General features: G+C 49.9%; 1 protein-coding gene across 1 annotated transcript in view; it reads left to right on the top strand.

Annotated features, from left to right (window-relative positions):
• The first annotated feature begins 1,134 nt into the window (after positions 1-1,134).
• Positions 1,135-23,061, top strand: part of ELK1 (ETS transcription factor ELK1) — a 36,301-nt gene continuing 14,374 nt past the window's right edge. The window contains exons 1-3 of the mRNA XM_060253142.1: positions 1,135-1,285; positions 16,973-17,181; positions 20,984-21,406. Of these exons, the coding sequence (XP_060109125.1) occupies positions 1,240-1,285; positions 16,973-17,181; positions 20,984-21,406 (678 nt within the window). The 5' untranslated portion in view covers positions 1,135-1,239. The remainder of the gene's footprint in view (positions 1,286-16,972; positions 17,182-20,983; positions 21,407-23,061) is intronic.

Below are 23,061 nucleotides of genomic sequence, written 5' to 3'. Positions count from 1 at the left end.
CCATTAGGGTTGCCAAGTGCAATTCAAGAAATATCCGGGGACTTTGGTGGTGGAGCCAGGAGCAAGGTTATGACAAGCATAATTGAACTCTAAAGGGAGTTCTGGCCATCACATTTAAAGGGACCACGCTCCTTTTAAATCTTCCCTCCATTGGAAATAATGGATAGGGGCACCTTCTTTTGGGCTCATAGAATTGGACCCCTCAGTCCAACCTTTTTGAAACTTGGAGGGTCTTTTGAGGAGAGGCACCGGATGCTATGCTGCAAATTTGGTGCCTCTACCTCCCAAAAACCACACACCCCTCCAGAGCCCCAGATAACCCTTGGATCAATTCTCCATTATTCCCTATGAGAATCAGTCTCCATAGGGAATGAGTGCCCAGCAGACTTTCTCTCTCTCTCCCCCCCCCCCCCGCTTTCTGATGACCCTGAAGCGGGGGGAGGGCCTCCAAACCGGGAGATCCCCTGCCCCAACCTGGGGGTTGACAACCATAGCACCCATTAAGGAGAGTTCCCAGGAGCCCGGGGGGATCAGCCTCCCGCCAACACGAGGCAGGGCTGCAGGCTCCCAACCCAGATGGCGCCTTGGAATCTGGAGAAGGGGACGCAGGAGTCCTGGATCTCCCCGGATCCCTCCAAGTCTGAATGGCAGGGAAGGGACTCAGGTGTGGTGGCTCCTCTTAATCCCCCTTTTCTCTCCCTCTCCACCCCCGCCGGGGTCTTGCCCTGCCCCGCACTTCCCTTTCCTGGGCTCGGCCCCGAGAGGACCCAGGCAGCGTCCCGGCCGGCCAGCAGCTCCGCCTCCTTCTCCTCCATGTGACGGGCGCCGTCAGCGTTGCATCCCCGCCGATGCAACCGGTCAGAGAGGCAGGAAGAAGCGCGGATCCGCCTCCTCCTCCTCCTCCTCCCCGCTTCCCCTCCGCCGGGCCACCTTCTTTCGCCCCGATCCCGGCGAGCGAGCCTGGCCCGGGGATCGGGGTGGGGGGTGGGCCGGAGCTTCGCCTGCCCGCCCACCCACGCGCGAGGGGAGAGCAAATCAGCCTGCAAGCCAGATCTGAACGTGGGAAGGCGTCTCGGGGAACCCGGGTCAAGGTGGCCGAGCGGCGGGCGCCTCCCTCCGGTCTTCCCGGGGCCTGGGCAGAGAGGGGGAGCCGGCTCCCGCCCTCCCGCCCCGGCTGGGAGGTAACCAGCGGACTGGGCGGCCCCCCCAGAGCCGGCAGAGCTGGGGGGCCCCGGCCCCATGGAGCCGCCCGGGTCTGGCGCGGGGGGCGCTGCCATGCTGACCGGTGAGTAAGCCGCCCGTCTCTTTTGCCTTTCGCCGTGGAGGGGGGGGGGGGATCCACGGTTTTCTGTTTCACCTCCGCATGCAGCTGTTTTTTTTGGGGGGGGGAGGAACAGATGTGCGAAGCATAACGGAGGGGGGGCGGTGGGAATCGCATGGCAGGCTCACCTTGGAAAGCACCAACATCCTCTCCAGTTTCTGGAAGATTGGCACCCACCACCACCAGTAACTGGCAAAAATTCCGGGTGGGGGGGCGGGGGGAGCTGGGCATAGCTAGTGGGGGGTGAGGGTAGGAAAACGGTGTGAATCTATTGCTGTGATGCCCACTCTCTTACCTTGGCATCCTCATTCTGCCAGGGAACTCTCCTCTCCTCAGCATGCTGCTCAGAAAAATATTTCTGGCAAAAGCAGCAATCTCTTCCACCCCCTCCCCCACCCCCTCCCCGCAGCCCCTCAGTTTTCTGAGCCCTGCAATTATCAGGGCCTTGGCCCAGTGTAGTCAGCTGTCTATATCACCTTCAAGACAAGCTTCTTGTCGCCTTCCCATTGCTTGACACCCCCTGCCTCCCCATCTCTCTTAGGTTCCCTAAGCCAAGCCATCTCCCTCCCCCCCTTCCCATCCACCGCCTCCACTTTCTGTATTAAATGCAGGATTACAGAGGGTTTGATGGAGGTTTGCGTGAAATCCGGCTCCTGAAAATCCTTTCTTTTGGCCAAATTCAGAGATTCGCTGGCTTGGGGGGGCGGGGAGGGAAGAGAAGTGTGTGGGCGAGTAAGCCTGGGCTTCATTCAATTCCTGCAGCTCCTCTTCCAGATCCGGCGCAGGCCTTTCCCCAAAAAAGTCAGAGATCAAAAAGCAGCTGCTGTCTTGTCTCCCAGAAGAACCGAGTGGCTTGAAAGGGGAGCAGGGGTGGGTACGGAGCAGGGCCTGTTGTGGAGACAGTTGAAAAAGCAAAAAGGAGCAGAGACACGTCCCACCCTGCTTGGGATCAAGGATTCAGGCCCAGTTTTCAGACTTCTGGAACACGGTGCCTTTGAGCATGTGCGGAGTGCCTGACGTTCAGTATGGATTAACAACCCAAACTGGTCCCTGTACCGCTAAATTAGAAAGAGTGATGCCCTGGGATTATACTCATGACTTCAGTTTTAGAAATTAATCACTGCTTGAGGCCCATGAATAGGATATCAATCTGGGGAGATGCAAATTGGATAAGTGGATTAGACAAGGGGTGTCAAACATGTGGCCTGGGGGCCAAATCAGGCCCCTGGAGAGCTCCTATCAGGCTCCTGAGCAACTGGCTGTCATTGCTTCCTTCCCCCTCTCTCTTGCTTCCTTCTGTGTCACAGCTTGCTTTGCAAGGCTTGCCCAATTGCACAGGAGCCACAGAGCCAAACTTCTATTTTCTCCATTGGCTGAGGCTCCTCCCTTGGGGAGGAAAGGGGAGGGATAGCTTGCTTTGCTCTCTCAGTCGCACAGCAGAGATACTGAGCCAAGCCTCTCTTCCTTCTATTGGCTGAGACTCCTCCCCCCTCCTGGTTCCCTGGGGAAGGAATGAAAGAGCCAGATCTCCCTTTGCCCAATTTCCTGGATCTCACTGGAGAGATACAAGGAAAGCATCTTTAAGACCAACCAGTGCTAATGTTTTAAGCATGTTTTACTCTTTAATTGTGTTTGTCTGTGTCTTAATAAAGTTTAGGTAGCAGACATATAAATAGATAAACATGTGGCCTGACCCAACATGGCCTGGCCTGACAAGGTCTCATTTATGTCAGATCTGGCCCACATACCAAATGAGTTTGACACTCCTGGATTAGACCATAAAATGATTCAAATAGGGGCTTCCTTCCCTTGCCTTAGATTTTTGCTGGGCCTCTGTCAGTGGGATGGGCCAGTCTCATAAGAACATACGCCCTGTTGGATTAGGCCAGTGGCCCATCCTGTCCAGCACTCTGTGTCACGCAGTGGCCAAAACCCAGGTGCCGTCAAGAGGTCCATCAGTGGGGCCAGAACTCCAGAAAACCCTCCCACTGTTACATCCCCTCCCACCCAGCACCAAGAATACAGAGCATCAATGCCCCAGACAGAGTATTCCATCTATACATTGTGACTAAAAGCCACTGATGGAGCTCTTCTCCATCTTTTTCTCTCCAGGATCACGTCCTACAAATCTCCTTATTGCCATTGGGGCATACTGACATGCAAAAGGTGTATCAGGTTAGGGTGCCTACCGTTTAACTCTACTGAGCTGCTGCTAGAAGGACATCCAGTATATGCAGCAATTAAACGTCTCTGCTCTCTTCCTGCTTTCTGCCTACTCTTTGTGCCTGGAACTCTGGGTGCCTTCTTTTGTCTTCCTTCATATGATCCCTCCTGCTATCCCTTCAGATAACCCACCCTTGCTATGACACTTTTCACCCCCAACACCCCCTCAACTTGCCCTGTATAATGTAGGGGATAGAGTGTGAGATGACACTTTCACACCCCCTAAATAACGCACTTTTGATTCACTTTGCAACTGGATTTTACTGTGTGAAATGGCGAAATCCACTTGCAAAGGGGTCACTGAAGAGCACGGAAACTGTATTATTTACAACAGGGGTGTCAAACTCATTTGTTATGAGGGCTGAATCTGACATAAATGAGACCTTGTCGGGCTGGGCCATGTGTGTACCTATTTAAGATTAGGTGGCGGAGATATAAACTTTATAAAGGCCACAGACAAACACAATTAAAGGGTTTAAAAAAACCCCTTTAAAATAAAACATTAGCACTCCTTGGTCTTAAAGGTGCTTTCTTTGTATTTCTTGCATGGGATCCAGGGAACTGGGCAAAGGAAGCTCTGTCTCTTTCCTTCCTTCCCCAGAGGACCAGGAGGGGGAGGGGCCTCAACCAACAGAAGGAAGAGAGACTTGGCTCAGTAGCTCTGCTGTGGGATTGAGAAAAAAACCCTTCCTCTCCAAGGAAGGAGCCTCAGCCAAGGGAGAAAGCAGAGGTTTTGCTCCGTAGCTCCTGTGTGATTGAGCAAGCCTTGCAAAGCAAGTTGAGATGCAGAAGGAAGCAAGAGAGAGGGAGAAGGAAGCAGATGTCAGCCAGTTGCTCGGGGGCCTGATAGGAGCTCTCCAGGGGCCTGATTTAGCCCCTGGGTTGCACGTTTGACACCCCTGATTTACAATGTATGAAAGTGGTTCAGAGACCCTTCTTTGAATCTCCAAGCTTGCTTGCTGGGTAACCTTGAGCCGGCCCTGGCCTCCCAGCCTAGCCTCCTTTACAGAAGTCCTGTTCACACATTACAATGAATACATCTCTTAGTAGGAAAGAGCCGATGCGTGTTCACTATACGAGTGACACCAGGACTGGTACTTGGAGAAAGGTGGGACTTATATCACACCTTCAGCTGCATACACATTGACTGTAACATGAGAATTACTCAGTGCACATATGAAGAGCAGCCAGGGTTACACTTAAGAGTCTCACTTTGAATCTCAACTGTGGGGAAGAAAGTAGTGTATAAATAAATAAATGCACGTGCATGGAAATCCTGTTCACAAGTTACAATAAATACATGTACAGTCAGTGTACAGCGTAACTGTATTTTTCTTGCTCAATGTTCATCTTTCACCACAATGAGTGGCTTACATCATTCTCCCTTCCTGATTTATCCTTACAACAACCCTGTGAGGTAGGCTAGGCTGAGAGTGCGTGACTGGCCCAAGGTCACCCAGCGAGCTTCCATGGCACGAGTCGGGATTTGAACTTGAATTTCTCAGATCCTGGTCTGACACTTTTTCCACTATAGCTGCAGGCTCCCTCTGTGATTGAAACTCCAGTTTACCCAGCAACCAGTCCCTGGTTCCACTGGTAAAGTGAACAGATGTGGGCACTTTCTTACAAACGAATGTACGCACATGCAGGTGGGATATACGTTCGTTCACCATAACATGTGAGCAGGCCTGTGTTTGTTGTGGAGAGGACAAAATAGGGAGAACGATGTTGTGTAAGCTGTTTTGGAGCTCCATTGGAGGAAGAAAAGCAGGGTACAAATCTCAAAACTTAAATAAATCGTGAATGAAAAACACAGGCTATAATCTCTTCTGGGCAAGGCCCTGTTTCCTGCTCCCGTGTATGTTGGCGATGGCTCTTTCGTGGCTCCTCCTTTTCCTTTCTTGGTATTTCTAGTGCTTATTGAAGCGGAATCTGGTCTCCCAGGTCAGTTCCCGTGGAAAAAATACCTGCTTTGGAGAATGGACTTTATGACATTATAGCCCACTGTGGTTCCCAAAACCTGCCTTCTTACACACACACACACACCCCTCCCAAACTCCAGGAATTTTCCACCTAGGATTGCCAGGTCTAAATTTGTGAAATAAATAATAATAAATAATTCAAGAAATATCTGGGGACTTTGAGGGTGAAGCCAGGAGACACTGGGCTGAAGCCTGGAGCAAGGTTGTGACACACATAATTGAACTCCAAAGGGAGTTCTGGCCATCACATTTAAAAGGACCACATGCCTTTTAAATACCTTCCCTCCGTTGGAAATAATGAAGGATAGGGTCACCTTCTTTGGGGGCTCATAGAATTGGACCCCCTGGTCCAAACTTTTCAAAACGTGGAGGGTATTTTGAAGAGAGGCATCGTATGTTATGATGAAAATTTGGTGCTTCTGCCTCAAAAAACAGCTCCTCCTGAGTTCCAGATACCCACAAATCAATTCTCCATTATACCCTATGGCAGAGGTGTCGAACTCATTTGTTATGAGAATAAGCGCCAGATCTGACATAAATGAGACCTTGGCGGGCTGGGCAGTGTTGGGCCGAGCCATGTGTGTACCTCTTTTAGATTAGATAGCAGAGATATAAACTTTTTAAAGGACACAGACAAACATGACTAAAGATTTTTTTTAAAAAAACATGCTTAAAATATTAACACTTGTTGGTCTTAAAGATTGCTCTGTAGCTCCTGTGTGATTGAGGAAGCCTTGAAAGCAAGTTGAGACGCAGAAGGAAGCAGACAAGAGCCAGTTGCTTGGGGGCCTGATAGGAGCCCTTCGGGGGCCTTATTCGCCCCCTGGGCCACATGTTTGACACCCTTGCCTTTTGGGAATCGGTCTCCATAGGGAATAATGGAGTGCCCAGCAAATACTTCCCCCCCACCCACTGCTTTCTGATGACCCTGAAGCGGGGGAGGGCCTCCAAACCGGGGGATCTCCTGCCCCCACCTGGGGATTGGCAACCCTATTCCCAACCTGGAGCTGACAGCCCTACTGTGTAAGAGCTTCCTGAGTTCCCAAGGGCATGTCTAGAGACTGACAGGGTTTTTCATTGGGTTTAAGAGGGTTGCTGGTGCCCACACTTCTCCCCCTCCCTCTCCTCTCGATTTTGCTTCAGGTTATTTGGAATGGTTCCTGGAATTGATTCAGAGACACTTCACACCGCGTGGACGACACACACTTCAGTTCCAAGGCCTTTTCAGTGCTATTTGAAAGCTGATTTCAGATCTTATTTTGTTCTGAATTATATCCGGCCTGTGGTAACCGGTGGTTTTCTCTGTTGTAGCAGATTTATCTCAACGGCACACGTAAACATTAGAGTTGCCAAGTCCAATTCAAGAAATATCTGGGGACTTCGGAGGTGGAGTCAGGAGACTTTGGGGGTGGAGCCAGGAGCAAGGTTGTGACAAGCAGAATTGAACCCCAAAAGGAGTTCTGGCCATCACATTTAAGGGGGCCAAACACCTTTTAAATGCCTTCCCGTCATTGGAAATAATGAAGGATAGGGTCACCTTCTTTGGGGGGCTTATAGAATTGGACCCCCTGGTCCAATCTTTTTGAAACTTGGAGGATGTTTTCGGGAGAGGCATCAGATGCTATCCTGCAGATTTGGTGCCTCTATCTCAAAACACACACACAGATACCCACGGATCAGTTCTCCATTATTTCCTATGGGAATTGATCTCCATAGGGAATAATGAGTGCCCAGGAGACATTTCCCTCCCCCCCCCCTTTCTGATGACCCTGAAGTGGGGGGAGGGCCTCCAAATTGGGGGATTCCCTTCATGGGGATTGGCAACCTTAGTAAGCATTATTCTGAAGACCTGAAGTTTATGTTGGAGTAAGGGGGTGGTAATGGTTCTGAACATGGGGTAGTGGTTACAGCAGGCCTCGTTTTGGGCAGGAACTCACAGGAGCAGAGCTCCGGAACCTCTACATTTTATTGTGTTCATTCTTTCTCTCCCCACCCCCCACCCCCCAAAAAAATACTTGCTGCTGGGCTCTACTGTTCAAACCCCTTGTGAGAATTTTGCTGAACTCTGAGATTTGACAAACTTTCAGATATTTTCCCCCACACACAAAAAAGGGAAAATAACCAAAACATAGAAAGCAGATGGATGGAAATCTTCCTCATACCACTGTGGCCACATAGGAGAAAGTAATGTTAAAAGTATGATGGGAGGAAGGTTTTATGATGACAATTATAATTCAAGAAGCTGAGCTGATAAAATTTAGTACATTTTCCGGTGATGTCAGGGGTATGTGGCGTATGCAAATGAGTTGTCCTAATGAGCTCTGGCACCTCTTTTTCTACGAAATGACCTGTGGCTACAGTGTCAGACTAGAATCTGGGAAGAACTGGGTTCAGTTCTCATTCAGATGTGAAACCTTGTTGAGAGACCTTGGGCCTGCTCATTCTCAGTCTAATGTACCTCGTAGGGTTGTTGTCATGAGGATAAAATGGAGAAGGGATGAACCATGTTGTATGCCACTTTGGGTCTTCTTGGGGAAGAAAAGCAGGGATATATGTGGGGTTGTCAAACTCCAGGTCATGGCTGGAGGTCTTCTAGGATTAAAGCTCATCTTTAGGTAGGGTTGCCAAGTCCCCTGCAGCCTCCGGATGCTATAGCAATTTTCCCAGATGCTCTGGCAATTTGGGAGGAAAATTCTATGGCACCATAGAGTTTTCCTCCCAAATTGCTAGATCGTCCAGGAAAACCTTGGAATTTTTCCAGAAGCTCCTAGAGCAGCCGGCGTGTGATGTCGCCAGCATGATGACATCATTTGTGAGTGACGTCATCATGCTGACAACGTTGGGAGGGAATCCCCCCACCAGCCCACTGTGGGCTGGTGAGTTGGGGACCTCCAAAGTGGGAGAATCCACACCCCACCTGGGAGCTTGGCAATCCTATCTTTAGGTGACATATCAGATCACCTGAAGAAAATGGCCACTTTGAAAGATGGGCTCTATGGCATTATACTTCATATGCTCTCCTCCCTCCCTCTGACTCCACCCCCAAATTCTCCACAACTTGGAGCTGAGAACTCTAGGTATATGCATCAAAATGAATGAATAAGATTAGTATTGATAATTAATGGTTTTTACAACTTGGTTATATTTGGCAAAGTATTCTGTGCTAGATAAGACAAGATGGTGATGGGGAAGTGCAGTCCAGTCCCAACTGACTTATGGAGAACCTAGAATCATAGAGTTGGAAGGGACCTCCAGGGTCATCTAGTTCAACCCCCTGCACAATGCAGGAAACTCACAAATACCTCCCCCTAAATCCACAGGATCTTCATTGCTGTCAGATGGCTATCTAGCCTCTGTTTAAAAACCTTTCAAGGAAGGAGAGCCCGCCTCCTCCCAAGGAAGCCTGTTCCACTGAGGAACCCCTCTAGCGGTCAGGAAGTTCTTCCTAATGTTGAGCCGGAAACTCTTTTGATTTAATTTCAACCCATTGGTTCTGGTCCTGCCTTCTGGGGCCACAGAAAACAATTCCACACCATCCTCTCCTTGACAGCCCTTCAAGTACTTCAAGATGGTGATCCTATCACCTCTCAGCTGCCTCCTCTCCAGGCTAAACATGCCCAGCTCCTTCCGTCTTTCTTCATAGGGTCTCCAGACTCCTCGCCATCATCTCCAGATGCCTCACCTGTCGGGTTTTCGAGGCAAGAGATGTTCAGAGGCGGTTTGCCGTTGCCTGCCTCCGTGTCACGACCTTGGTATTTCTTGGAGGCTACCAACTGAATACTAGCCAGGCCTGACCCCGTTTAGTTTCTGAGCTCTGGTGAGATCAGACTAGTGGGGGCTATCCAAGGTTAGACAGCACAAGATAGTCTGATGTCATTTCTGAATTACTCTTTACATCTGTATTTCTACAAGTGCCCATAAGGATATCAATAACAGCATTGATCATAATAATTATGACCCCTAAGAATACATTTCTAAGACCAGTGGTAGTAATAATCCTGGAGTAGTAATAATCCTGTACGAAGTGATCAGTAAGGGGCTACTGATCCAGATGCAACAATGAATTAATTATTGTATGGCTGTGTGTATAGCAGGGGTGTTGAACTCATTTGTTCTGAGGGCCGGATCTGACATAAATGAGACCTTGCTTGGCTAGGCTGGGCCATGTCGGGCCGGGCCATGTGTGTACCTATTTCAAGATTAGGTAGCAGAGATATAAACTTTTTAAAGGACACAAACAAATACAACTAAAGATCTTATTTTATTTTGTTTAAAAAACCCACCTTAAAATAAAACATGCCTAAAACATTAGCACTTTTTGGTCTTAAAGGTGCTCTCTTTGTATTTCTCCCATGGGATCCAGGAAACTGGGCAAAGGAAGCTCTGCCTCTTTCCCTCCCTCCCCAGGGGACCAGAAGGGGGAGGAGCCTCAGCCAATGGAAAAAATAGAGGCTTTGCTCTGTAGCTCCTGTGCGACTGAGTAAGCCTTGCAAAGCCAGCTGAGATGCAGAAGGAAGCAAGAGAGAGGGAGAAGGAAGCAGACAAGAGCCAGTTGCTCGGGGTCCTGATAGGAGCCCTCCAGGGGCCTGATTCAGCCCCAGGGATGCATGTTTGACACCCCTGGTGTATAGTATAGCTAGGAGATCCTAAGATTGTCTGGCATCCAGAAGTTCTAGTTCTTTAGTGTTATACACCACTAGGTGGAGAGCTAGACTTGCTTTTACTGCAAGAGATGTTTCAGAGGTGGTTTGCCATTGCCTGCCTCTGCATCATGACCTATGTACTCCTTGGAGGTGTTCCATCCAAATATTTGCCAGGACCTGCTTAGCTTCCAAGATGTGATAGGATTGGCCTAGCCCGGTCTATCCATGTCAGGGCACAACAAAAGACCGGTATGGCTTTGATTCAAGGTAGGGAGCATGACTACAGTCATTACTTCCATGTATCACTGGCAATAAAAAGATATTGGATTTCTATCCCGCCCTCCACTCCGAAGAGTCTCAGAGCAGCTCACAATCTCCTTTACCTTCCTCCCCCACAACAGACACCCTGTGAGGTAGATGAAGATATTGGATTTCTATCCCGCCCTCCACTCCGAAGAGTCTCAGAGCGGCTCACAATCTCCTTTACCTTCCTCCCCCACAACAGACACCCTGTGAGGTAGATGAAGATATTGGATTTCTATCCCGCCCTCCACTCCGAAGAGTCTCAGAGCGGCTCACAATCTCCTTTACCTTCCTCCCCCACAAAAGACACCCTGTGAGGTAGATGAAGATATTGGATTTCTATCCCGCCCTCCACTCCGAAGAGTCTCAGAGCGGCTCACAATCTCCTTTACCTTCCTCCCCCACAACAGACACCCTGTGAGGTAGATGAAGATATTGGATTTCTATCCCGCCCTCCACTCCGAAGAGTCTCAGAGTGGCTCACAATCTCCTTTATCTTCCTCCCCCACAACAGACACCCTGTGAGGTAGAAGAAGATACTGGATTTATATCCCGCCCTCCACTCCGAAGAGTCTCAGAGCGGCTCACAATCTCCTTTACCTTCCTCCCCCACAACAGACACTTTGTGAGGTGGGTGGGGCTGGAGAGGACTCTCACAGCAGGAGAGGACTCTCACAGCAGCTGCCCTTTCAAGGACAACCTCTGCCAGAGCTATGGCTGACCCAAGGCCATGCTAGCAGGTGCAAGTGGAGGAGTGGGGAATCAAACCCGGTTCTCCCAGATAAGAGTCCGCACACTTATCCACTACACCAAACTGGCTCTCCACACCAAACTGACTACTGAGTGTCAGAGTTATAACCTCATTGATTTCTTGCTCCAAAAGCAGATGATGGGGATTGGGGGGGTCTCTGGTCTTAAGGGGTTTTGTGGCATATCTATCAACAGGGCTTTTTTTTCTAGGAAAAGAGGTGCCAGAACTCTCAAGAGGGACGTGAAGGAAAAACATACAGATGCTCCTTAAGAACTTTTAAACATTTTTTTGAGAATTTTGTTTCCATAAAGAGGTTCCGCCGCATTCTCCCAGAAAAAAGCCCTATCAGTCTAATACACTTCATCCAAGAAGTTAAGGGTTGCGTACATCATGGTTCTCTTTTCATCCACATAACAAGACTCAGAGCGATTGGCCCAAGGTACCCCCAGCAAACTTCACAGCAGAGTGAGAGTTTGAACCTCGATGGTCCACACAGCCTAATCTGACCACTGCACACACTGGCTTTCAATATGTGGCACGATAAACTCCATCTATGACTTCATTCACTGTGAACTGTCGAAATACTCCTTAGTCCTCCTCCTCCTGAGCTCCGAGATTGTGTAATCCTGTGAGGCAACAGCTCTCAAAACAGAAGATTGGCATCTTTCTCCAGAGGTTGTCACAGAATCCTTTGGAGGGAGCCGTGCAGAAATTGTTTGTTTGCTTATAGAGCCAGTGTGGTTGTAGTGGTTAGCAGGCTGTTGCAAGTGGTTAGCGTAGGGTTGCCAAGTCCAATTCAAGAAATATCTGGGGACTTTGGGGGTGGAGCCAGGAGACATTGGGGCAGAGCCAGGAACAAGAGTGTGACAAGCATAATTGAACTCCAAGAGAGTTCTGGCCATCACATTTAAAGGGACAGCACACCTTTTTAAATGTCTTCCTTCCATAAGAAATAATGAAGGATAAGGGCACCTTCTTTTGGGGCTCATAGAATTGGACCCCCTGGTCCAATCGTTTTGAAATTTGGGGGATACTTTGGGGAGGGGCACTAGATACTATATTGAAAATTTGGTGCCTTTACCTCAAAAAACAGCTCCCCCAGAGCCCCTGAAACCTCCAGATCAATTCCCCATTATACCCTATGAGAAGACGTTTCTGGCAAATCTGATGCAGGGGACTCTGTACTCACGAGTTGCTGCCAGCTTCTCACAGCAACACAGGCACACCAGCTGGGCACTTTATGGCATGGAATAGGAAGCCGGCAGAACTCACTCACCTCCGGAGGTGCAAAGGCACATGGTCCTTTGGGGGCGTGGCTGGGCTCCCCTCCCTTCACCGGCCAGCTGACTGGGGGCGGGAAGCAGCCTGAGAAAACGGAAGAGCTCTGGCTGCTGCAATCGATCGGGGCTGGGTGGGAAGGGCTGCCGTTCTCCCCCTCCCCTCCCCCCGCTTTCCCTTTTATGGCCAGCGGGGGGAGGAGGCTCCAAATCGGGGGTCTCCAGGCCTAGCGGGGGATTTGGGAACCCTAGGTTAGCGGGCTGCTGAACCAAGGAGGCCAGATTCAAATCCTTCCTTGCCATATGGGGTGGCCTAGGGCTAGTCACTTTCTGTCAGCTTTTCCTGGCTGACAAGAGTTGTTAGGGGGAAAAGGAAGAAAGAACAACCATCTGTGTCACCAGGCCTCAGATTCAGTAGGAGCTCACAGGAGCACAGCTCCTGAACCTTTCTGAAGGTTCCCCTTCCACCTCCCCACCTACCTACCTTGTCCATTGAATAGTAGGTGCAGCTGCATAACAGCCCCTGGATTAGGAGAGTGGGCAGCCAGCCAGCCACTGGGGCTTTGCCACACCCCCAGCAGCCTTCTTTAACCCCTGGAGTAGCCCACACCACCCTTTCTACACTTCTTATGTGGTTTTGGGAGGAGGGTGGCTTGCTGGCCTTTTGACTGAGGGGGGCGGCTCAGGAGAGCCCCAGGAAAGCGAGGCCTGCTTGGGCTGTCTGGATCTCTAGCCAGACCAAGCAGGCCTCACTCGCCTGGGGCTCTCCTTTCTTGCATCAGGTTGCTTTCGGCTGGGAGGTGGGCGCGACATATGCTAATAGATTATGCTAATGAGCTCCACCACCCATTTTTCTACAAAATGACCCTTGTGTGTCACACAGATAGGGTTGCCAATTCTAGGCTGGGAAATTCCTGGACCTTGGGAAGGGTGAAATTTGGGGAGGGGTCAGTGGAGCATAATGCCAAGTCCCCGCCCCCCCCCCCAAGTGGCCATTTTCTCCAGGAGAACTTATCTCTGTCATCTGGAGATGAGCTGCCAGGCCCCACCTGGAGGTTGGCAACCCCCGCTCAGAACTTTTATGAGGAAGGCAGGGTAAGAATGAATTGAATGATGTGTAAAGACCCACAGCCCCTAAGGAGGGCTAGATAGCAGTGCGGGTTCCACAACTGGGCCAGGTTAGGGATAGTTAGGTGGACAAGTAGGTCTAGCAGAGCTTATCTAGTAATCTGCTACTGCCCGATCTTGGCAGAAATGTGTATAGATACGTTTTAGTGCAAGCTTAAATGAAACTTAAACAAAACAAAACTAAGGAACACTGAGCTTTCAACATATGAATTTTCCCACACAGTCTTTCAGTAGCCTTGTAAATCGACTTCAAGTAGACTCAGTTGTGGATGAATGCTTTTTTCCTCAGTGCCCAACTCCTAACGATGTGGAGAGAGTAAGGAAGGAACCGCTTATGAAAGGACTCCTCACGGTTTCGATCACTTCGTCAGCCTCCTTCTCCCGATGTTACACGGAGACTCAGCTCAATTTTTTCAACATGGGTCTATGCACGCTCTCAGCAGTTGCTGCCGCCTCTGTCGGAGAGTAGCCTGATATGCAAATGAGGTCCTAGTGGCTTTTTCTACAAAAGAGCCCTGTGTGAAACAATGGTGATGTCAGGAGGTTTGGCCTAATATGCAAATGAGTTCCTGCTGGGCTTTTTCTACAAAAAAAGCCGGGGGAGGACAATAAAGGAGATTGTGAGCCACTCTGAGCAGAGGGCAGAATATAAATCCAATGTTGTCGTTGTCATCTTTGTCATTGTTTTCTTCGTTGTTGTCGTCTTCGTCGTTGCCGTCTTCTTCTTCTGGATTCAGCCAAGCCTTTCTCTTTGCATACTATTTTTCTGTGTACAGGAAGTCTGCCCATTGTCTGAGTAGTATTCACATATGTGCTCCCCATACCTTTTATACTGACCTGGGAAAGCTCTACTTCTGCATTTGATGGTTCTGACTGAATGGGCCTTTGTAATTAGGGTGGGCACCCCTCCACCTGGAGATCTGCTATACTAGGGTCCCCAGGTCCCATTGTCGATCTGACAGGGGGGATTTGGGGGGCATCCCAAGGGTGGGTGGGAACATCTCATGACATCCCTGACGGGATGACATCACCCGGAAGTGACATCATCGCTTTGGGGACATTGCAAGGGGGATGCTCTGGTTTTTAGGCAAGTTCTATAGTAAAACTGGTACCGATTTCGCACTATTTATTTATTTTATATCCCGCCCTCCCCGCTGAAGCAGGCTCAGGGCGGCTCACAACATAAAATCACTACAAACAGTTAAAACCATGCATATTATAAGTTACACATTTTATAAAATTACTCATTCTATAAATAAAACAATCAAAATTAGTTCAGTGCTAAAACTCTTGACGTTATTCATTTTCAGTGACAATGCTATCCTTCAGCTTTCTACGATATAGGCTCCATGTAAGTTGTAGGCCAGCTGGAAGAGAGCGGGTTTGCAGGCCTTGCCGAACTGGGCAAGGTTCCGCAAGGCCCTCACTTCCTCCAGCAGTTGATTCCACCAGTGGGGGGCTGTGATCGAGAAGGCCCTTTCTCTGGTGACTTTTTAACTTGGCCTCCTTCAGCCCGGGGATTACCAATAGATTTTGGGTCCAGATCGGAGTACCCTCTGGGGAACATATGGGGAGTGACGGTCCCTAAGGTAGAGTTTGTCCTAGGTGGAGAGCCCTTTTGCCCCCGGTTCTTCTCTTCGTTTTCGAGTTGGCGCAGCAAGCAGAAACCACTTGTAAGAGGATCTCGGTTGCAGAGGGAAAGTGACGATCCAACTTGCATCTCCATGGCAGCTTGTGCGAACACCAAGAGAAACGTCGAGAGCAAAAGCGCTCTCCACAAGGAACAAGCCTAGTGCGAAATCAGTCTGGGTGTAAACCATAGAATTTCCCCCCAAAGCAGGGGGTTTTTTTGTAGCAGGAGCTCCTTTGCATATTACGCCACACACCCCTGATATAGCCAATCCTTCAAGAGCTTACAAAAAAGAGCCTTGTAAAGCTGTTGTCTGTCTGCAGAATGTAGGAGCGTTGGTCTCCCATATGAATTGTTTCAGTTTGTTTTGAAGCTCGTTGAAGCCTCGTGTGAAACAGGGCATTAGGTGCGTCCCTGTTGCGATCTTGTGCCTTGCTGAATTCAGTCTTTATGCTAGCTAAAAGAAGATTTGGAACATTGGACTCTATTTTCACGGCGCATCGCACCACTTCCCGAAATCCCAGCTTTAAAGAACGGATTGTTGATTATAAGTACATGAATGGTCTGTTCGGGTGTGGTTTTCTTTTGCACTTTGTATAACACTGTGTTTTTCTATGAATATTTTGCTATATATAAAATACTGAATTTCTAAATTGGAGGCTGGCTTGACGTGGATGCCTTTCCAGCCTTTTTTTCCTGCAGGACACGGGGGCTGGTATCCCTATGCTATGCCATGCCATGCCATCAGGGTTGGAATTCTAGCAGGAGCTCCTTTGCATATTAGACCACACACCCCTGATGTAGCCAATCCTTCAAGAGCTTACAAAAAAGAACCTTGTAAGGTCTTGGAGGATTGGCTACATCAGGGGGTGTGGCCTAATATGCAAAGGAGCTCCAGCTGGAATTCCACCCCTGTATAGCATTGATCTCCAGACAACCAAGATCAGTTCTGGAGAAAATGGCTGCTTGGGAGGATAGGCTCTATGGCATCATACCCTGCTGAGGTCTCTCCCCTCCCCAAATCCTGCCCTCTGCAAGCTCTGCCCCTGCCAAAACTCCATGAATCTCCCAACCCAGAGCTAGAAGCCCTGTAAAAGTCACAGCATGCGTCAGAAAGAGGGTTGCCAAGTCCAATTCAAGAAATATCTGGGGACTTTGGGGGTGGAGCCAGGAGACATTGGGGTGGAGACAAGATCAAAGCTGTGACAAGCATAATTGAACTCCAAAGGGAGTTCTGGCCATCACATTTAAAGGGATGGCACACCTTTTCAATTCCTTCCTTCCATAGGAAATAATGAAGGATAGGGGCACCTTCTTTGGGGGCTCATAGAATTGGACCCCCTGGTCCAATCCTTTTGAAACTTGGTGGGTATTTTGGGGAGAGGCACTAGATGCTATACTGAAAATTTGGTGCCTCTACCCCAAAAAACAGCCCCCCCCCCAGAGCCCCAGATACCCGCAGATCAATTCTCCATGATTTTCTATGGGAATAAATCTCCACAGGGAATAACAGAGTTCCCAGCAGCCATTTCCCTCCCCTCCCCCCGCTTTCTGACGACCCTGAAGCGGGAGGAGGGCCTCCAAACCCGGGGATCCCCTGCTCCCACCTGGGGATTGGCAACCCTAGTCAGAAACAGCATGTTAGCACTGGCTTACCAGCTTTTCCTTGTCTCCTCTCTCTCCCCCGCCTCCCCGCTCCCTTTGGCCTCTCTAGTCATGGATCCCTCGGTCACTCTGTGGCAGTTCCTGCTCCAGCTGCTGGAGCAGCAAAGCAACGGGCATCTCATTGCGTGGACGTCCAACGACGGGGAGTTCAAGCTGGTGGACGCGGAGGAGGTCGCGCGGCTCTGGGGGCTCCGGAAGAACAAGACCAACATGAACTATGATAAGCTGAGCCGGGCCCTGCGGTACTACTACGACAAGGTGGGAGGCTGCCCGAGACGTCCAAGCTGCTGCTGGGGGTGGCTCAGAGAAGAGAGTGCTGATGAACCACTGGGGCTCTTCTGGCTCCTGGCTATGCGTGGCAAGGGAGGGGACTGACAGCCCTTCCTGTGCCTGCAATGGCCCTGAACCAGGATGAAGATGACCCCTTGCCTGTGTTAATGCCACACGGCTTTGGACACTGCTGCAGCTGATGGCAGCGCAAGCCCCACGGGTAGGGTTGCCAAGTCCCTCTGCCGCTGCCTGTTTGGTGTAGTTAAGTGTGTGGACTCTTATCTGCGAGAACCAGGTTTGATTCCCCACTCCTCCACTTGCAACTGCTGGAATGGCCTTGGGTCAGCCATAGCTATTGCAGGAGTTGTCCTTGAAAGGGCAGCTGCTATGAGTGCCCTCTCAGCCTCACCCACCTCACAGGGTGCCTGTTGTGGGGGAGGAAGGGAAAGGAGAATGTAGGCTGCTCTGAGACTCTGTCCTTGAAAGGGCAGCTTCTCTCAGCCCCACCCACCACACAGGGTGTCTGTTGTGGGGGAGGAATATAAAGGAGTCTGTAAGCCGCTCTGAGTCTCTGATTCAGAGAGAAGGGCTAGCTATAAATCTGCAGGCTTATTCTTCTTCTCTCGCACGTGCTTCGTGTGTGCAGTGCGATGACATCACTCAGATGTGATGTTGTCACACCGGGATGCTCTAGGATAGAGTTTTACCATGAATCCTAGAGTGTCCCTGGTGCAACATGCTCAGCACGATGATGTCACTTCTGGGTGACGTCATTGCACAGGGCACATCGTGCGGCGATGGGGCTTTTGGAGGGTGGGGATCCCCCGGGCAGCTTGCTTTGTGCCAGTAGGTTGGGGCCTCCAAATCAGGGGTTCCTCCCACAGCAGCTCTCCTTACACCCTTCTCTGCCTGGCAGCCTGAGCCTCTGCCCGGCTGGTCTTGCGAGGCAAGTGCGCAGGAGGGGAAGCAGGAGAGCTTGGCAGAGCATGCATCCTCTTCTTGGCTTGGCATCCCTGCAGCAAACGCCCCAGTCCTGCCCGACACGCTGCAGCAGCCCTCCTTATGCTGGAGGCTCTGCTGCTGATGGAGGCGTTGCCCTCGTGCTGCGGGGCGGTGTTGATTTCTGTTTTGCTGCAGGGAGGGGATTATTGGTGGCTCCTGTCTCGTGGCTCTCAAACATCTGACCTGTATTCCATGTGGCTCATACACTAAGCAAGTTTGGCCCCTCCTGCTATAGCCTTTACCAACAGCGTGGGATGTATGTAGGGCTTTTTTTGAGCGGAAACGCACCGGAATGAAGTTCCAGCTGGCTTTGCATCAGGGGGTGTGGCCTGATATGCAAATAAGTTCCTGCTGGGCTTCTAAGAGAGCCAGCTGGGTGTAGTGGTTAAGTGTGCAAACTCTTATCTGGGAGAACTGGGTTTGATCCCCCACTCTTCCACTTGCATCTGCTGGAATGGCCTTGGGTCAGCCATAGCTCTCACAGGAGTTGTCCTTGAAAGGGCAGCTTCTGTGAGAGCTCTCTCAGCCCCACCTACCTCACAGGGTGTCTTTTGTATGTGGGGGGAAAGGTAAAGGAGATTGCGAGCCACTCTGAGATTCAGAGTATAGGGCGGGATATAAATCCAGTATCTTCTTCTAACAAAAAGCTCTGTGTGAAACAATTGTGATGTCGGGGTGTGTGGCCTAATATGCAAATGAGTTCCTGCTGGGCTTTTTCTGCCAAAAATTTGCCTTGGATGTATGTGAGTTGCTTTCCATTGGTGAAGGTGCAGAAGTACAAGGTTAAACCCCTCCTTTCTCTCTGCCTCCATTCTCTGGCCCAAAGAAAATTGGTTGTTTGCGCAGTACTTACGAAAACAAATGAAGCTGCCTTGTACTGAATCTGAAAAACAAACTGGGACTACAGTATAAAAACCTAATAACAAGCAATCACTGTGATTTATGGCTACAGTATTGTATAATTAATAAAGATACAAATGTTCCTCACACATAGTCTTTGCCAGCATGCTTGGAGAGCGTTTTGCCGGCGAGTATTAAGGCTGAAGGCTTTGTACTTGATTAATGAAACATTAATGGACTGGCTTGCTTCTTTGTGTATAAATAAGAGAGATAATTTCTGAAGAAGATCTACGACAAATTGAAGGATGATCAGCTACAAAATGGGCTTACATCTAGGCAGGAGTGGAATTCTAGCAGGAGCTCCTTTGCATATTAGGCCACATACCCCTGATGTTGCCTGTCCTCCAAGAGCGTACAAAAAAGAACCTTGTAAGCTCTTGGAGGATTGGCTACATCAGAGGGGTGTGGCCTAATATGCAAAGGCGCTCCTGCTAGAATTCCACCCCTGCATCTAAGTGCTCGTCAGCTTACTACAATTCATTACAGAAGCTGTTCTACAATATGAAAAGGATGGGGCTTTTCTGCATTCTGTGATACAGATCATTTTTATTAGTTGTAGAGTTGCCAGGTCTTACCTTTCTTCCAGCAAGGGGCTTCTGGGTCCGTTCCTTGATGTTCCTGCACATGCACAAAGCACACATGCAGCAGTGACATCACTTGGAAGTGACATCACACTGAGGTACATCACACTTGGATGTGCTAGCATTTTTGGTTAAAAGCTCTATGGTTACCGTAGTTTTTTGGCCAAAATGCTAGAGTGTCCATGTGCAACAATGACATCAATGTGGTAGGGGGCTGTTTGGAGGTGGGGCTTCCCCTGTCGTTCAGCTGGCATGCGGCGGATTGAAGCCCCCAAAATTGGGGGAACCCCCAACTGGACCAGTGCACTGGCAACCGTAATTAGGTGTGATATCTTTCTATGTAAGGACCATTTGTATTTTTATTAATTTTAAAATAGCCATAAATCACAGTGATGACTTGTTATACTGAATCCCACCATGGGTCTACTCAGACCGGCAGCAGATCTCCAGGGACTTAGGCAGAGGTCTTCCCCATCACCAACTACCTACTACAACTAGAATGATTAAAGGGTGGGAACCCTTTCCCTATGAAGAAAGGTTAAAGCACTTGGGGCTCTTTAGCTCAGAGAAATGTTGACTGAGGGGGTGACATGATAGAGGTTTGCAAGATTGTGCATGGGATAGAGAAGGTAGAGAATACGAGATACGAGAACTCATGGACATTCAATTTCACAATACGAGAACTCATGGACATTCAATTAAATTGCTGAGCAGTCGGGTTAGAACGTATAGAAGGAAGTACTTCTTCACCGAAAGGGTGATTAACACGTGGAATTCACTGCCACAGGATGTGATGGTGGCTGCAAGCATAGACAGCTTCAAGAGGGGATTGGATCAACATATGGAGCAGAAGTCCATCAGTGGCTATTAGCCACAGCGTATTGATGGAACTCTGTCTGGGGCAAGTGATTTTTTTTTCTTGGTGCTTGGGGGGTGGGGCAACAGTGGGAGGGCTTCTAGTGTCCTGGCCCCACTGATGGGCCTCCTGACAGCACCTGGGTCTTTTTTGGCCACTGTGTGACACAGAGTGTTGGACTGGATGGGCCAGTGGCCTGATCCAACATGGCTTCTCTTATGTTCTCTTATGTTCTTACCTGATCCTTTTAACTGGGACCTTCTGTGTGCAAAAGAGCTGCTAAGCCACGGCCCCTTCCGTCCTATTAGCCCGTTCAAAGTGCTGCGAATTCGCAGGCTGCAGCCTCACCTCTGCTTTGGGGCAACCCTTCGCAAGAGCCGTGACAGACAAAACGTGACCATCATATCTTTCGCCACTCTCATTCTCCCACCTTCTGTTTCTTCCTCTCCAGAACATCATCCGCAAAGTCAGCGGGCAGAAATTCGTCTACAAGTTCGTCTCCTACCCGGAACTTTCCAGCATGGAGGGGGTGAAGGACGAGGGGGGCGCCAAAAGATCGGAGCAGATCCAGCTTGATGCCAAAGTAGGAGAGGCAGCCTTTGGTGCCCCCAAGGCCCCACGTGGGGGCGGCGGCACCCCCCGTAGCAGTCGGAATGAATATATGCGCTCTGGGCTCTATTCCACTTTCACCATTCAGTCGCTGCAGACTCCTGTGCCCGCTGGACGGGCCTCTCGCCAAGAGACGGAGATCCTGCCCGTTGTGCCGCCCCCCGCCGTCCCTGAACCGTCACCCCTTGCCCTCGCTCCTGTGGAGGGTCTCCCGCAGCTCCATATCAGCATCGAGGAACCAGAGGAGTCTGCAGAGTCCTTACAAGTACGTTCTCCCCCCCCCCCCGAAAAGTTCCAGCAAGTTGGGGGAAGGCTTGGCTTTTTAGTGTGGCACGACCCAAAGTGGGTTACCATCGAGGACCAAACCAGATGTACTTTGGGAATTCTGTACGTTGAGAGTTCTGTGTCTGGAGAACTGAGGGGGTGTTTTTCACTGAGAGCTCCAGACGTAGAATTCCCCAGCCCACATCTGGTTGGGCTCAGATTTGGAAAGCCGCTCTAGGAATCCTCATGTGACTCTACGGTCTGGACCACAGAGATTAGGGAAATTTCTCAAACTCCACCCTCTCTACATACCACCTTCAAAATCTCATAGTATTTGCCAAGGCAGTGGTGTCGTCACGCGCCATTTTACCACCCTGAAACGGCTTCAGGGAGCCACTATATGTCCTTTTGAGGAAATCATATGGTAACTGTCAGTACATGTTAAGTTTCTTCAATGAGACGAAGAACAGATCTTTGAAGCAGATTCAAGTTGGGAAAATAGCATGGGGAGGAGAGTTTAAGCCCCCACCCCTCAGCCACCATGACCCTGATCTAAGTATGATCTTTGCTTGATTGGGAATTGAATTCCAACCACACAATTCTCAATGAACATCTGATCAAATGGGGAGGACGCGAGGATAATGTGACATAGCCCTTTGGATAGAGTTATCAACCTCCAGATGGAGCCTGGAGAGTCCACCCTCCAAAGTGGCCGTTTTCTCCAGGAAAACTGATCTCTGTAAATCTGGAGTTCAGTTCATGATTTTGGGAGCTCTCCAGTCCCCAGCTGGAGGTTGGCAACCCTAGAAGGGAGACTGAGGGCAGATGGTGAGTGAGCAGGTAAACGGTCATGATCAGGGGTGGAATTCTAGCAGGAGCTTCTTTGCCTATTAGCCTTGTAAGCTCTTGGAGGATTGGCTACATCAGGGGTTGTGGCCTGATATGCAAAAGAGCTCCTGCTAGAATTCCACCCCTGGTTGTGATTGGGCAGGATGTAGGGAGAGAGGGCCAGTTTAAGTCTTCCCACCCTGAGCTCCACAGCTTTCTTGATCCAGCCACTATCAACTTTGTTGGGGAAAGTTACGTGTACTGATGGGTTACACACTCAGGTTTCCCTAGGGTTGCCAAGTCCAATTCAAGAAATATCTGGGGACTTTGCGGGTGGAGCCAGGAGACTTCGAGGGTGGAGCCAGGAGACACTGGGGTGGAGCCAGGAGCAAGGGTGTGACAAGCATAATTGAACTCCAAGGGAGTTCTGGCCATCACATTTAAAGGGACAGCACACCTTTTAAAATGCCCTCCATAAGAAATAATGAAGGATAGGGGAACCTTGTTTTGGGGCTCATAGAATTGGACCCCCCTGGTCCAGTCATTTTGGAGAGGGGCACTAGATGCTATATGTAAAGTAAAGTAAGTAAAGTAAATTTATTTTTATATCCCGCCCTCCCCCGCCAAAGGCGGGCTCAGAAGATTTGGTGCTTCTACCTCAAAAAACAGCCCCCCCCCAGAGCCCCCGATACCCGCAGATCAATTCCCCATTATTCCCTATGGGAATCGTTCTCCATAGGGAATAATAGAGTGCCCAGTAGACATTTCCCTCCCCCCCGCCCTGCTTTCTGATGACCCTAAAGCGGGGGTAAGGCCTCCAAACCTGGG

The sequence above is a fragment of the Heteronotia binoei genome, chromosome 13, assembly GCF_032191835.1.
Source record: "Heteronotia binoei isolate CCM8104 ecotype False Entrance Well chromosome 13, APGP_CSIRO_Hbin_v1, whole genome shotgun sequence".
NCBI lineage: Eukaryota > Metazoa > Chordata > Lepidosauria > Squamata > Gekkonidae > Heteronotia > Heteronotia binoei.
The sequence above is the reverse complement of the archived record's forward strand: the minus strand, read 5'-3'. Positions and strand labels throughout refer to the sequence as shown.